The following is a 16,136-nucleotide window of genomic DNA, read 5'->3' as shown; positions in this document are numbered from 1 at the left end:
ATGTATGACTCGAAACTCATTCAAAACTCAGAATTAACTTGCCAGCCTAAAAATCTCTGGACCTTAGCATAAATGAAACCGCAATCTCAATGGCTCACCAGTATTACAATGTATTTCTGCCCTTTATCATGCATGTAGTCAGCAAACTGAGGCAGCCCTGCAAATTTATCCGTATCATAGGTGAAGATCTTGTTGTTCTCCATGTAGTCAATATCAGTATAATGGACATCCTGTAACAAAAAAATAAAAATGCTGATTCAGCTTTCAGTCCTGGTAAAATCGACATGAAATCAAAGTTTCCTCTCATTGAATCCTGTCTCACTTTAAAGTATAATTTTGGAAGCTCCACTCTTACACAAAAAGGTTCTTTAAATCGGCATTTGATGGTTCCATGAAGAACCTTTAACATTCCATTGCACAAACTAAAAATAAAAAGTGTTCTTTAAGATAATTATTCTTCAAGAACTATTTCCTGAAAGGTTCTTTGAGGAACCAAAAACGGTTCTTCTATTGGATTGCGATGAAAACCCTCTTTTGGAACCTTTATTTTTAAGTGTAAACGGGTTGTTAATGTTCATATATTTCACTTTGATATTGCAATCTCGTCCTTTAGAGTCAGCACCTTCAGCTTTTATAATGGCTAATGCCTCTTTTGCATGCTAGATACATTGTTGGCTATTTAGATTTTATTCTGGAAGATTTGACTTCCATCAACCATCAGCAGATGGTGAGATTCTCCTGCCAGTAATTTTGTAATGCTAATCAGGCGGAGATGCAATATCCTGACATGCTAATGCCCTCTTTGTTCAAATTACATCAAACATTGAGCTTCAGTCCATCTTTCGGCAATTAGAGTCCCAACATAAGGTGCTAAATGCTTCTAACTGCATGTATAGGTAAATGCACATATGTGGAGACATTATTCAGGCTTTGTTGCATGCTCTCGCCTGCAGCTTTGAAGTACTGGGTGGAATCAAGTTTTGTAGAACAAAGCGAGATCCCTCCTTCTGTTCCTGGCACTTACATACGGAATGCCGGCCTGTCGATTTCTCTCCACGACTTTCTTCACCTCCTCCAAGCTGCCGTAGTCCCAGCGAGAGAGCTGGAAGCCCAGAGACCAGTATGGAGGGATGAAAGGTCTGCCAATCAGCTGGAAGCACATAAAGCAATGTTGAACACGCTGAACATCACAGGACTCCCTCAGGCTACTCTGGGAGCCTCATTCGGGGCTATATGATTTTACTTCAACCTTCGGCAATAGCTAATGTTAATTAGCATTGATGAAGAATAATAAATTCTAGTATTTTTTTATTTTATTTCCAGAAATATATATCAATACATAACATTTGCGTAATGCATAAAATATATATTCTGATTGGAAAGTGATGAAATTACCAGAAAGATGAGCAATTTAACCTATTCATTTTTGTCCATGTACAAGTTTCATTGTGTCTTAGCATGAATACTGTACACCATGCTGTATCAGACCATTTCCAAGGTATTTACAGATTTGCACACAAGTGTCACTGGTGTTTCAATTTCTATCCTCCTGCAACACCCACCTTCGTGAACTCATCCACCACTGCCTCCGGTGTTTCTCCAACCAGGATGTAGAAGTCCAGAACCCCTCCAATAGTCCGGAAAGTTATGGCCGGAGCAGGCTGGATTGTCACCTCTGCACACAGACATGAAAAAAAAAAAAAACAGCCAAAAACAACTTACATTGGTCTAATATGCTAAGCTTTAACAAAAACAGCTATTCCAAACTCATGTGCACAGACATCACAAATCATGTTATTAAAGATTATGATTTCAGCCCACAGCAAAGCGAAAAAACCAAAACAAATGACACAATAAATCTACTCAAGAGAGATCTGTTTACCCATAGCATTGCTGTTCATGAGGAAAACTCCAAAGGTTTGGCCGCTCGTATCTTCCAGACATGTGAAATAGGGGTAATGGCCATACAGGTTATGTGTGCCCTGGGGTAGGAAAATACATTAAGGTTTGTAATGGCAAATTTCTACCTTTTAATCAGTTTATTAAGAAATGTATGACTCGTGATATTAATATACAAATTCCAGGATAATTCTACACAGAAAGTGACCCCACAAGTACTGCTATGTAAAAAATGTTAGGTATAGAAAGAGGTATTTGGTCAATAAAAAATTTATATATAAGTAATGTCTATGAGTCAAATCAATTAGAAACAGCTCGTTAAAAGAAAAGTTCACCAAAAATTATGTTTCTGTAATCAATTATTAAAAAATAAAATAAAATAACGGGGGTAGCTGTGCTCCAAAACAACAACAAAAAAATCACCATGAAAGTATTATAAAAAGTTCCATTCTATATGACTCATGTGATATTTCAAGTTTTCTTACATAATTCATTAAGTTGTTATTGACTGTAAATCTTAATATTGACACTAGATCTTCTCAGAGAAATAGTAATGTTGTTCTAAATTATTCATGAATCAAGCTGAACCAGTTCTTGAGTTGAATTCACTAACTCAATTATCCAGCTGCAGCAGTTCTCTGTGAATAATGACTTTAATTTCAGTCAAATTACTTTTCAAGATTTGGAATATGGTGCATGAGTAAAATTAACTACTTTTATGGTGCGTTAGGAATTTTTTTTTTTTTTTTTTTTTGAAGCTTGACACTCTCAGTTCTACAGATTGGTCCAGAAAATTCTTCAAAAACCTGCCTAAACCTTGTATTCCACTGAAGCAAACAAGTCATACTGGTTTGGGATAGTGAAAATCTGAATGTTATGACTCACTCCATTGGGAAAAGCAGCTCTTGTGAAGATAGGCCAGGTCCTCCAGTTGGTGTCATGGCGGAAGGTCTGATGGACATGCTCTCCAAGTCCATAGATATTGTGAGATGGGAGTTTAGCCGAGAGCTGAAGGTACTGATCAGCAAAAACCAGTGGCCCCATGGTTGTGTCAAACCTGATAGAACAAGAGAAGAAGAGATGGTGTAGTTTTACTAACAGTTCAGTTTGTGAGTGAATGTCATGGAACCTGTCATGAACATATGCACTGATCAATAGATTCACCCTTCAAGTATGTCTTCAAATACAGAGGGGTGAAAGGGGTGCATGAAATTGCACAACCAAACCACATGAAAACAGCAGAGTAAATGACAAATACTGATAGATGGGTCATCTAAAGATAATCTTCTGTAACCAAGAAAACAACTTCCCATTCTCAAAGCCTACACTGATAGCTAAGAATCATTCTGTGACGTGCATCTTCTTATTTAAAACTTTACTAGGACTTTTAAAAAATAACATCATACTGATAATAATAATGAGCATATAATGAACATACACTACTTCTGAAATATAAATCCATACTGACATACATGCATTCCTATGATTTAAACACATCATTATTAGGCTTTTAAGACTTTTTATCAGATGAAAGATGAATCATTGATTGCTTTGCAAATTCACAAACAGACGTGACCTTGTAAAGTTTACATACTTTTCTGTTAAAACAATGAGTAAGTAGTCATTTTTAATTAGTAAGCACTCCAAAAAGTAAATCAGAGTACTTTTTATAAAATTGTTGCAAGTTAAAAATTCTAATTTAGTGATTTAATTAAAATGTTGCAAATAGTATTTTGATGAGCTCTGTTGACATAATATTGTTGATCTTCATTAAATAATTTGTGTAATGTACATGCACCCAATATCCAGTGTCGCTCTGATTCATTTAATATTTATTTAAAAGGGTCACTGAAATGAATATACATTTCTTATGTAACACAGATGCAACATGCATGAAGCAGGCCTGACAATCACTGTGACTTAAAAATGATCAAATTCAGCTCGAACAAAGCTAAGAACTAGGAATCAGGACTTTCTCTTAACCTGCCTGTAATTTTTTTTAAAGTGCACAAAAACACACAAATGACGGCAGACAATAACAAAAGTAAAAATAAAAAAGAGAGAGAGAAAAAAAAATGCAATTTCCATCTCAGACTGAGAGACAAAGACCAGCTGCTTTACAAAAAGCTTGTTTGCATTGCTTCAGGCTTCGTTCAGACCTCGCAGGATTCCCTCATTCTATTCATGCCTATAATTTCTGTCAATATGATTGCTCTTCATTTAGTCAAAAAAACACTTGTGCTGCATTGTTAGCATTGCACTGAGTTCACAAAGAGACAACATATGATCTGTGTGAGGAAGAGGAAGAGAAAAGAGGAAAAGCTCCCCACTCACAGGAGTTTTTCAGGAGATGTTCTTCTCCAAACTTTCAGCCCAAAGGGTTTCTGGATCAGCTCCAATCTATATTTTAGGGGACCGTTGGGAGTGTCAGAAAGCGATTGCACATGCTCGTGAGGAACCTCAAACCTGGCTTTACTGGCATCAGTGATCTTTTAACAAAGAACATTGCACAGTGTTATAGACGTGTTTACACTGATACATCATCTCAGATATTTGCGTCAATTTGTAAACAGACCTTAAATCGAAGACGGTTTTCTGTCTGCATTTCAGCGTAGAAGGTCAAATCTTTAATATCAGCTCCAAATAGAGATGGAGCATCCATTCTTGTCAGCTTAGCCTCAATATCTGTAGCAAAACAAACATTTTCAATAAGATCTTGGTGAACTGTTTGCTCTACTTGCTACATGGTCAATTACACATTTACATCTTCAGTGTCGATGGGATTTACTAAGTAAAAACAAAGAAATAATCATAGAAACTTGAAAGCAAACAACTATCCAAACGATTTGAGACATCATTTATGTTAGTTGTACAAACATTTACAAGTTGTATGAGAAGTTATTATGAGCACTAATAGTAAACAGACATGGCTCGAAATATTTCATTAAATAATTTTTTTTTTTTTTTTTTTTTTTTTGCCACAAAACCTGGGTCAGTAGGGTTTGTTTCAAACCATTTCCCCGTATAATAGCATCATGAAAAGAGATGGTTCCACTGATATAACCTTGGTAAAGGGTACAATGGTGATATCTCATGGCGATCCACTTCCAACTTTAAAATAATCTCTGAATAACTGGCTCATGACAAAAGAGGTAATACAAAGCCTTATCTAAAAGCCAATGATACGTATCATAATGTTTTATTATGCCATCATCTCGGTTCAGGCTGAACTCACGTGTACTGTCTGGCTTGCTTTCGCTGACCACGCTGTAGCCGTGGTTTTTAGAGAAGAAGCACCAGGGCACATTAGTCTCATTCAGGGGGCTCCAGCAGCAAGCTCTTTCCAAACATTTTTGCTGTGATGACACATATAGTATGACGATTTAGCAAAGCATGTTCGGAGTTGTATGGTATGCCATATCCACTACAGTTTACCCGGGAAGCTCCAGCATCCGGGAAACAGTCCACTCTCTCTCCCTCTGGAATGCTGGGACATTCTGGTACAATGTCTGGATCAGATCCGGAATCTGAAGATGGGGACAATTGGACAAATATAGCAAATTACCATTTTTATACAGTTTAACATATATTTTTTTAAGCAGTTCCAAACCATTACAATTAAGTTTGTGGTCAATTAAAAACAGTTGTGTTGCTTCATATTTCGTGGAAATCATATTGCTGGAATATTTGATGAACAAAAAAACCTAAAGATTTTTTTTTTTTTTTTTTTGTGTGTGTTCGACAAGTTTTTTAGTGTCAATTTTGATCAAGTTTATACATCCTAACCAAATTAAAGTATTAATAATTATTTATTACTATTACAAATTGCCTGGCAACTACATGTGATTTATTTAAGAGTAATGTATTTAACACATTACTTAACTTAACCTCAACCATTCCTTAACTGTTGTACAATCACTACACTAGCTCATTGCAAGAGTTCTTCAAACGTGCATAGTTCATAATCAGACAGAAGGTAATCTGTAATCATTGGCCACAATCATAAATCAAACACTACAACATTTCTCCAAAAAGCATGCTATATGTGATGTTTTCTAGAAATATGTTGGTTTGCTTTGTAACCTGATCTCCATCAGTATCCTGCACCCCTAAAACAAGGCTATCTCAGACCAAACAGACTCGCCCCACGCAAACCAGCTGTCCTAGGCTATATATATATATATGAGTACTGTATATGATGCTATTTTCGCCTTCTAAAGAACTTCTTTGTTGAACTGCTATTCTGTTATAGAACTCTGTTAAACATTAGATAGGTTATGCCTACTACTGCTTAACATATTGAAATCACACTCATGTAAATATTGATATCAAACAGGAAGTTTTCAGTTGTCATAAAATCACAATTAATTGAAGATAAGGTTATTTTTTTACTTCTTTAATGTTAGTAGATGATGTTATTTTTGACTTCTAAAGAACTTCTATACTGTAATTATTATATACTGTATATATATATATATATATATATATATATATATATATATATATATATATATATATATATATATATTACTTATTTAGTATTTATTATTCATTAAAATCTTGTTTTCCTTCTTATATCAATATATATTTACTTGAAAAGCAAGATGACGCGATATATTAAGTCTTGTTTTCTAAAAATTATTTTTAAAACAAGAAGAAATATCTGAACAATTCTAAATGCAAACGGTAAACAAGATTATTTTTCTTACCCCAAATACTTAAAAAAAACAACAACATTTCAGTCTTCAGTGTCACTTTTATCACTTTTTAATTATTTCAGTGCATCTTTGCTAATTAAAAGTAGTATTATTATTTAAAATATATCAATCATTTAATAATTTAATAACTAAAAAATAATATAAAATTATATTTTACTAAAAACTAAAATGCTCTTGTATAAACACTCCAGGTGATTTAAGTATAAATACTATATTTTTAAGCAAAAACTCGAATAATGTTCAACACATTTTTCAGAAAACACTTAATATCTCAAGCCATTTTGTTTCTTTCGTAAATGTATCTTTATTTAAGAATGTTTAGGTATTTGTACTGGAAAATTACAAAAATGCTAAGTTATAAATATATTTACAAAAGTACTTTTCTATTCTTCTATTTTAGATTATTTATTTTTTTTTTTACCTCTAAATAAAACAATATTAAAAAAAATAAAAAAAAAATATTTCTGTGTGTTTGTGCCTCTGTATGAGTGTGTGTAGCTGTTATTAGAGTAATTACTGGTGTCTGATCACCTACCATGTTTGATCGTCCCTGGCTCCCCAGTGGCCACTAAAACAACCATTGCAACGGCCACCACCATTACCAGAGCAAACAACACCATCAGGGACACTTCCAGCCCGGAGAAGCGCTGCTTTGCCATCTGATCAACACACACATCTTGTAATTCATCTCCCTGCACATTTTTGACATACATAGTACATCCATTTGAGTATTGAGTATGAGTATGCCCTTGAGTCTGTGTTTGAAATGCACATTAATGTTTAAAACATTTTTCACCTTTGCCATAGTTTATTTTACTGTCACTGAGTTAACCTTTTCTGAACACTCAGAAAAAAAGGTACAAAAAGCATTCACTGATTCATTTTGACAAACTGCAAAAACACATACACAGAAACAATATATATATATATATATATATATATATATATATATATATATATATATATATATATATATATATATATATATATATATTTATTTTTATATATATATATATATATATATATATATATATATATATATATATATATATATATATAAAATAAAAATAAAAATAAAAAACATACCATTTATTTATTTCAAATTGTATTTGTCCTACCTTCACTGTAGTTGTTTTTTTTTTTTTTTTTTCAGTCCTGTGTGCAGGTTGAAGTCAAAGCACAGTAAAGAGGATCAGAGCTCAACCGTCTGTTTTCCGTATGTACAGTAGCAATGAAATTAAAGTCCTGAGTGGGTGTGTTTGTGTTTTACACCTTTACAACCAGAATTTATGTCCCATCATGGTTTACCAAAGAAGCAGCGCTCCTTGAGACAAGTGTCCATTCAGGAATCATTCACAGACAATGGCTGATCCAGATGTGCTGTTTGTCTATGTAAGGCATGACAAAGCATTTGATCTTATGCAACTGAAATGATATTACTGGCTACTTTATCATTGCATTGTTTATCGGAACATTTTACAATCCTCCGCGTGGGATTTAGCTGTCAAATAACAGAGCAATTGTCTTTAGCTCCACGTCTGTGTTGAATAAAAATAATTTAGCTGCTGGAGATGTTTTCTGTTCCAAAAATATTGCATGAAATGATTCAAAGAAGCAATTAGACAAAACTGGTTTCATGAGATGTTCAGAGCTGGAAATGTGTGATTTCCTTTCAGTGATGTGTTGAATAAGAGCTTAGAGACATAAAATGATTCGCAGACTAATAAGTACATTTAAATGATGCAATTACATGTGCCATTTATGAGCCTCTTTAAGACTTTATAAAGTTTGATTGTTTTACGATCTGAGGATTGACCTTTGACCCGAAAGGATGGGTGAGTGAGGGACAAAAAAATGCCTTTTTAAGGTGTGTTCAATCTTTAGGCATGTTTTTTTTTTTTTTTTTTTTGACAAACTGCTAAAACACATACACAGAAACAATAAACAATAAGTGTATAAATGGGTGCCAAACTAAATTAGACTTGTATTTAGATATTTATATTAATCAGTTAATAACCAACATAATACCTAACACCTAACCTATCTATCTATTTAAAAGTGAAAGAGGTATGAGAAAAGTAATTCACGTAATGTATATTTCTTAATTTAAAGGGTTTAATTTTTCTGACCCCATTTGCAGATATTTTTTCTTGTTTTTAGCATAAAGTCACTTCATTTTTCAAGTTCAAGTTCAAGTTTTGATACATTCTTATGTTATCTTTGGCAAATTTGCTTCTGAAGTAAATGCTTCTTGATTTGTGAATGTGCATGACATTTGTACTTGAAGATATAACCCTTAAGAAGGGAAAATATATTTACCAATATATTTATTAAAATATATTGTGATATATTTTAATATATTATTTTTCCTTTTTATTTTCTAATATTTTATATATTTGGATACATTTAATAATATATTGATAATAAATATATTATATAATATATTGCAAAATATACAAATGATTGCCGCTTTCAATATATTGCAATATATTGGAAAAAATAAATATATATAAGAATATATGCCTAATATATTACATATTACAATATATTTTTGTTTCATAAGGGAAGACAAAAATACGAAGGACAAAAATAATATTTTTTCAGTGCAGGTGGATTGCCGATGGACTCTATGCTGTTTCTTAGATGTTTCATTGAGAATTCAATCTAGTTGCCAAGTTCATATCCTCTTGTTTACTCTGAAAGGTTAATATCTGAGGTTATCAGTGCTACAGAAAAGCACTGTATGACAGGATTCGTCTGAACTGATGATACCACAGAGCTGGTGCTGACAGCATCATGCTTTCTCTAGGGCTAGCACAACGTGCCACAAATGGGCCAGCATAGCAATTTCTCCAGATGTGCCTGTACAGTCAAGCTTTGATGGCCATATCAGGTTTCAGCAACATGAGAAGCTATCACAGCTGAGAGCCGGTCCTCAACTCAAGGAATCAATACCTCAGGATTGAATTGCCAGTTCTACTTTCAGGTACGAGAATTGGATTGGAGCTGCAGGTCCAACATGTGAGAGAATACAGTAGATTTGGAGCCGGCTGTGGGAAAATGGATGTGGAACAAAAGTGAAACAGAGAGCTCCAGCTAAATTCAAAAACCCAGCCAAACTCTATTGAGAGCGGAGACTGAAGTGAAGAATAATGGGAGATGAGAAGATATTAACCCTGAATAGAAGAAATATATAAACATACATAGAGAGAAATAAATGAATAAATAAATCAATAAATAAATAAATACAATTTCCAACAGGATTCCTGTCCAAATTATTCTAGGTTTTTCTGACGAAAACTTGACCGACATGTTCATATCAGCCCTTAATCTTAATTATACATGCATGGACACATAAAACCTTCCTTATCAGCTCATGATAGAACAATAATGCGAGCATGTATAAAAGTATAACATGTGTAATATAATGCAATAACATCACATGCAAGCCACCTTCCAAGGTTTGATCTTGGACTCTTTCCTTTAATGATTCTCCAGTTCTTCACACTGATCACACTCACAGAGCAGCTGTGACAGTTGTTTATGATAGAAATAAAGTAATCTGGTAGATTAGGGGTTTAATAATTATCAGGTTGGATGTCTCTCAGATGGAGGCTGCGTTGGGCAGAAGTCGTCGTGTTTTTGTGGTAACATTTTAACGTTATCAAAAGCCACATAACTCTAGTGTGATCTTTGGCATTACATTTTACATTACATTCAGCAACATTACTGTAAAAAAAAAACAAAAAAAAAACTTTAACCCTGCCAGAACGTTAACCAAAGATCTAAGAACATTCCCTGTAAGCTGGGAAGCATCTACGTTTGTTAACTTCTATATCTGGTTCTTACACTGGACTTTCAAACATAAAACAGTTTCCAGCCAACTGTTGATGTTTTATTTACATGTAAACACAACATTTTACTCATATTTGGCACTTGGCAGTGTTAATTCTGGATCCTGTGTGTATTCACAGTATGAAAATAGAGTATGGTTGTGTAAGGTGAGAGCTCTTCTCCTGTGTTTATCAGCTCCAGCTGAGAGCAGTAATACACTCTGACAGCTAATTATCTCCTTACTAGTCTCACAAAACAGAGATACAATCCAGCCCTCACACACACACACACACACACACACACACACACACACACACACACACACAGTGCTCTCAGCACTCCAGGAAGTAATCGAAAGTCTCTTTTTCTTCAAATGTTTGTCTAGAATCATTAATCAATTATTTAGTGTTTAGATTTGGCGTTGATGTTCTGACATGTATTAGTTTCCCCTGCACACACATAAATCACTGTTTTACACTGAAATGTAGGTGGCACTGAGTGTTTGTCATTTAAGAAAAGTGACACACAGCAGTTGAGTCTCTTTTTAGACTGATTGGCACATGTGCACCACTGATAGCTGCTCCAAGCTATTGACTTACAGATTAACAAATGACCTTTATGATTACCCAGTTCCATAACACCATTTCATAAATGTAATTTACCTGAGGTCCATTTATAATGAAGACCAAGGTTTATCAGGGCGAAATTATCATCATTATAAGTGATAATAATAATTGAGTTTTTCATAACCACATTCAACCTCTTTGCATGACAATTATTGGCCCTTTCTTTCTTTTTTCCTTCTTTCTTTCAATTGCTGCTGTGTCTTTAAGACATCAGTTACTTGGTTTCCATTCACTTATGATTCTGCCAAATTTGATATTTAGATTCATGAATTGTTTATATATAGGTTTAATTTATTGTCTGTGCACCTCTGGTGTACCTAATTAGACAAAAAAATAAGAAAAATAAAAAAGGGTCCTTGTCTCTTCTATAGTGTGGATTCAAGGTTAATCATATCTGCAAGCGCAGGTAGATGTTGCAAAGCCTATTATGAAATATTTACAGCATTAGACCTCGGCCACACACACACACACAAACACACACACATTCATTAAACACTACTCTATATACTATACATACTACCTAAATGCCAGATGACTTACCGTACAAGTTTCATTACGCTGTTTAAAAAACACAAATATTATTCATGTCAGAGTATTCATGCCTGGACCTCATTTAATATTTTAAAACAATATAACAACAACAGCATCAATATAATAATAATAATAATAATAATAATAATAATAACTATTTGCAATTTTTATTCTTTATAATAACAACCCATTCTCACTCCAAAGGCGTCAAAAACCGAAGCATGGTCAAGCGCCCCTAGCGTCACTTTTATGACGCCAAATGTGCCTCTCGGCGTCGACTATCGAAGCACTACGACCTTCATTGCTTTCAGTGGGAAACTTTTGGCGTCAGAATTCGACACGAGGACATGAGATGTTTATCGCTATGAAATCACGTTCAAGAAGTCTCATTCAGCACACATCGCGCGATACTTGCTATCAGTTCCACAGTTTGGGTGAGTAGTCGTATATACGCTCTTTTAATGCCTTTTATCAAATGTATTCTGTCTTCTTTATTAATCAGATTAGTGCCATATGTTTAATCGCTGTATTATATCGGTCATCCGCGGCTGTCACGTGACGTGCCATAGACCTTCGATCCGTTTTATATTATTATTAATTTCAGGATCAATGATGTAAGTTGTATTTGTAGTAAAATCATGGTAATCACGACACAATAGTAATAAATGAAATGTGAAGTTAAAACACAGTAAATGGGACATTAGTAACTGTAACTGTAGTTTTACTATGATATATTAATAATCAATACAACAATACAATAATCACCAAACCAGCTATGTTTGTATCACTGTAATGTTAGTGTTTTTATGTGCTTTTATATGACAGATATCACAGTAATCATGTGTTCTGTACCATGCTTTTAATACCTTTTAATGTGAATCCAAAAAAAAAAAAAAAATCAAATTAAAAATAAATAATAAAACATGTATTTTTCCATCTAGCAGTTCATTCATATCAGTTTATATATATATATATATATATATATATATATATATATATATATATATATATATATATATATATAAATATTTTGCTCACAGATCATTATTAACATTCTGTATATAATTCAATTTTATTTTCTCTCCCCTTTTTTATTATTTATATTTTTAGCTGAAAAGACGTAAAGGCAGTCAGCCCAGTGGTGTTTCTGGAGAGGGATTCCTTCAGAAATGGAGAAGACAGAAAGCTGCGGAGGCAGATATTTGCAGCAGTAAGTCTGTGATAGTTTGTCTCTTTTATCAAAAATTCCTGCTGTTATAATTTGTACAGCATTTGTTGTTTCTTAAACTGTTGCACTGTCCAAATACCCACACTTGCCATCTTTTCACTTGACCACTTGATTACTTATTTGAAGTCTTTCCTGTATTTGGCCTAGTGTTCGAGTGAGCATGATGACCACGAGTGTGTGTCGAACTTTTCATGACCTGATGACTGTGTTTCCCAATCCTGGTCCTGGAGAACCCCAGCACTGCACGGTTTTGGTGTCTCTCTTATCTGCCTTGGAGTCTTCACTGATGAGCTGATGAGTTGAATCAGGTGTGTTTGATCAGGGAGACATCTCAAATGTGCAGTGTTGGGGTTCTCCAGGACCAGGATTGGGAGCCACTGCCTTATGGGACACTTATGTGTTTAAAGAGATTTTTAATATCTAATTATCAATATTTCACATACTGTACTAAACACATCACAGTCTTAATAATCCAGTTTAACACTTGTATGATATTGTACAAGCCCCAGGACGGTCTCATCTGACACTATCAAAAGAATTCATATGACTATAGCTTGTTATTAATTACTTGCTTTCAATAATGGATTCATTTAACATTTAATTTTACAGCATCTTTACAGAGGCTGCTTTTATGGTCTAAACAAAACACAGTGTAATGTATAAGTTGAATGTAATGTAATATTTCTGTTTTACAGGATTGTTTGAGGATAACACTGCAGTTCTCCATCATGCACAAGGACTCACCTCGTTAACTCTTTATCCCCCACACACACAGATATGGTCCCTGGATCAGTGATTAGACTTTGCAGTGGTTTGATTTTTGCAGAAGATGTAACTTTGTTTTATTTATAAGCTCATAATGAATACATTACAGAACCAGTGATGAAAACAATAGTTAAAAATAGTGTTTTTCGTATTGATAAAGCATTTTGTTCTCTTTTTCAAGCTTCATACAGTGAACTTTTTAGACTTTAATTAAGAGTTTTAGTAAAGGAGATATTCATACACAGTCATCCCCTAGCTCCAGTCATGAAGTGAATTCATGATGTTATTGTCAAAGCTAGCAGGTGTTTGTTTTCCTGAACACTTTCTCTGTCTTCCATTGTTCAGACAATCAGTGTTTATTTGATGCTGTGCTGATTGAGTTTTATAGATGATATTGCACACTTGACATGCATGTCTTCATGGTGTTTTTTTGTGAGTTTGAAACATTTACATTGTGTTGTATAACATTTTGGTCAATTTAATTTTTTTAATAAAATTGATCTTTTTCCAGTGTTCTCTGAAAGACATACTGTATTTACTGTTTTGTTTTTTAATAAAAGCATTTTCATTTGCATACTGAAAATAGTTAATGTTTACAACATAACTGCCTTTTTATTCTTTATGGTGGCAAAAACGAGCTTGGTGACAGAGGATGCAGTGTAGTAATTTGGGCATGTTGACTTTAAATGAGTTTGACATATCAATAAATAATGGAAGATCCTTACAAAAATATGCATGTTTATTATGCTTTATGTATTTATTTGTTCATTCATTCATTCATTCATTAATTTATAATTTCTGTTTTTATTCCTAGGGTTCAAATGGTAGAGAATGGTAAATCACAGAAACACAAATGTGAACAATTTTAACTTTAAAACACAATGTAATATACAATGTAAATTTTAGAAGCACGTCATTTGATTAGTAAATATATTTGTCTTTGGTCAAAAAAAAAAATACAAATCTTAAAAATGTGTCTTATATTTAATGAGAGGAATCTATCTGTTGGATACAACTGCGACTGCTGGGCATGTGCACATCAATATTGCCCAATTTTTGTCAAGCTGAACAACGGAGGAAGGTGAAGACGTTAATAAAACAGAATCTAATAAGTAGCAAGCTTAATCTATTGTTAACCGAATCTATCCTTTCAGCCGAAAAACGAAAGACATCTGTCATACATGGATAAGGAAGTGTGACGCTGCTGCTCAGCTTAGATGCCATTGGCTATGACTTTTCAGGACAGTCTGTGGTTGGACTATCTTTTAACCCATATTAAACAGCGCATCATGTTAAAAAGTATGTTTTGCTCCTATCATCACATTAGTAATATATTAAGTCAACAATGAAGTGTTGCTATCTTGAGAAAAATCTTTAGCGAGATCCTAATCCTAACCCTAAGCATAACTTCAATGAACTACAAAAACAGCCCCCTAGTGTTGCCTTTGCATAGATAGAATGACGGAGGCTTGTGGGTAATGTAGTTTAAAACTTTTTATTAACGAAACTAAATAAATTATTTATTTTAAGGTAAACTGGATATCTAAATATGTTTATTGTGCAAACCTCTATGATATATTTGAGAGGCAGGCTGAAATGTGGTATTTTACAGTGAGCAATATTTAAAATGCTTTTATGCCAGCTTTCCACTTATTTCTGAAAACTGAGCTCAACATTATTTTATCAGCATAGCATAAGTAATAATCCTGCCCATTTTCTCTTTGATATGTTAATTGGACTCTGATTTACAGCCATTTGAAATGTACAGTTTTGGGCTCTTCCGGGGGGTGCTACTGGGCCCCTGGGGGTAGCAGGGCAGTAAAACCTACATATATGTATTATCCTCATTATGAACAACAAACTGAGCTGAGTCACATTTATATCTGACAGTTTTCACAGTCCTCTGTTTTCTATTCTATTCATCATGGCTATTATACCTTTTGACAGGACATTGTGAGGCCATCTGATGAAACATGGAAAAATTATAAAGAAATGATTTAATAATGAAAATAATAGATTATTTCTTTGATTTTTGAAGTAAATGGCAAGAAATATAATGGATGAACCTGCAACAACTTGCCATTATCTATTCCCCACTGTAAAGCAGTAATCAAGGACAATGTATACACATTGTGATACTTCACTATTACACAAGGACAAATTCATGCAGTGCTAAGAATATTAATTTATATATATATATATATATATATATATATATATATATATATATATATATATATATATTAGCATTATATATAACTAATTAGCCGAAATCAGTGTAAAAATGTCCTCCTCACCCCCGTATCTTGCTCCTCATGTGCTGGACATCAGTAATGTGCCTGCTCTTGGTTTTAATGCAGTACAAGATCCACGTTGATCATTCCTGCTACATTCTCAGTTATCCGTCAAGTGCTTGTAACAATAAAGCCCATGGCACCATCTTGTAATGCAGAATAATTAATCTTGTAACTCCCTGTATTTCACAAAAAATGTGCATATTTGTTACTAAAATATAAAAAAATTACTTTCTGGTGT

The 16,136-nt window shown here is 33.7% G+C and overlaps 1 protein-coding gene and 1 long non-coding RNA gene across 5 annotated transcripts in view; one reads left to right on the top strand and one right to left on the bottom strand.

The window, feature by feature from the left end:
* LOC127934210 (sucrase-isomaltase, intestinal-like) overlaps positions 1–7,853 on the bottom strand; it is a 45,440-nt gene extending 37,587 nt beyond the window's left edge. For 2 of the 3 annotated variants that reach the window (XM_052531440.1, XM_052531441.1), the window contains exons 1-11: positions 7,736–7,853; positions 7,153–7,276; positions 5,335–5,426; positions 5,135–5,255; positions 4,475–4,584; positions 4,234–4,388; positions 2,785–2,956; positions 1,883–1,982; positions 1,563–1,675; positions 1,025–1,150; positions 99–230 (exon numbers count right to left, since the gene is read on the bottom strand). In XM_052531440.1, the coding sequence (XP_052387400.1) occupies positions 99–230; positions 1,025–1,150; positions 1,563–1,675; positions 1,883–1,982; positions 2,785–2,956; positions 4,234–4,388; positions 4,475–4,584; positions 5,135–5,255; positions 5,335–5,426; positions 7,153–7,276 (1,245 nt within the window). In that variant the 5' untranslated portion in view covers positions 7,736–7,853. The remainder of the gene's footprint in view (positions 1–98; positions 231–1,024; positions 1,151–1,562; positions 1,676–1,882; positions 1,983–2,784; positions 2,957–4,233; positions 4,389–4,474; positions 4,585–5,134; positions 5,256–5,334; positions 5,427–7,152; positions 7,277–7,735) is intronic. The other variant, XM_052531439.1, reaches the window with a different exon arrangement.
* Positions 7,854–11,786: 3,933 nt separating this feature from the next.
* Positions 11,787–14,331, top strand: LOC127934234 (uncharacterized). 2 transcript variants are annotated; one of them, XR_008147730.1, is made up of 4 exons: positions 11,787–12,042; positions 12,719–12,818; positions 12,984–13,144; positions 13,532–14,331. It is a non-coding gene; the product is annotated as an uncharacterized LOC127934234 (long non-coding RNA). The 2 variants fall into 2 exon arrangements; XR_008147729.1 differs by lacking the exon at positions 12,984–13,144.
* The last annotated feature ends 1,805 nt before the right edge of the window (positions 14,332–16,136 follow it).

The sequence above is a fragment of the Carassius gibelio genome, chromosome A18, assembly GCF_023724105.1.
Source record: "Carassius gibelio isolate Cgi1373 ecotype wild population from Czech Republic chromosome A18, carGib1.2-hapl.c, whole genome shotgun sequence".
Taxonomy (NCBI): Eukaryota; Metazoa; Chordata; class Actinopteri; order Cypriniformes; family Cyprinidae; genus Carassius; species Carassius gibelio.
The sequence above is the reverse complement of the archived record's forward strand: the minus strand, read 5'-3'. Positions and strand labels throughout refer to the sequence as shown.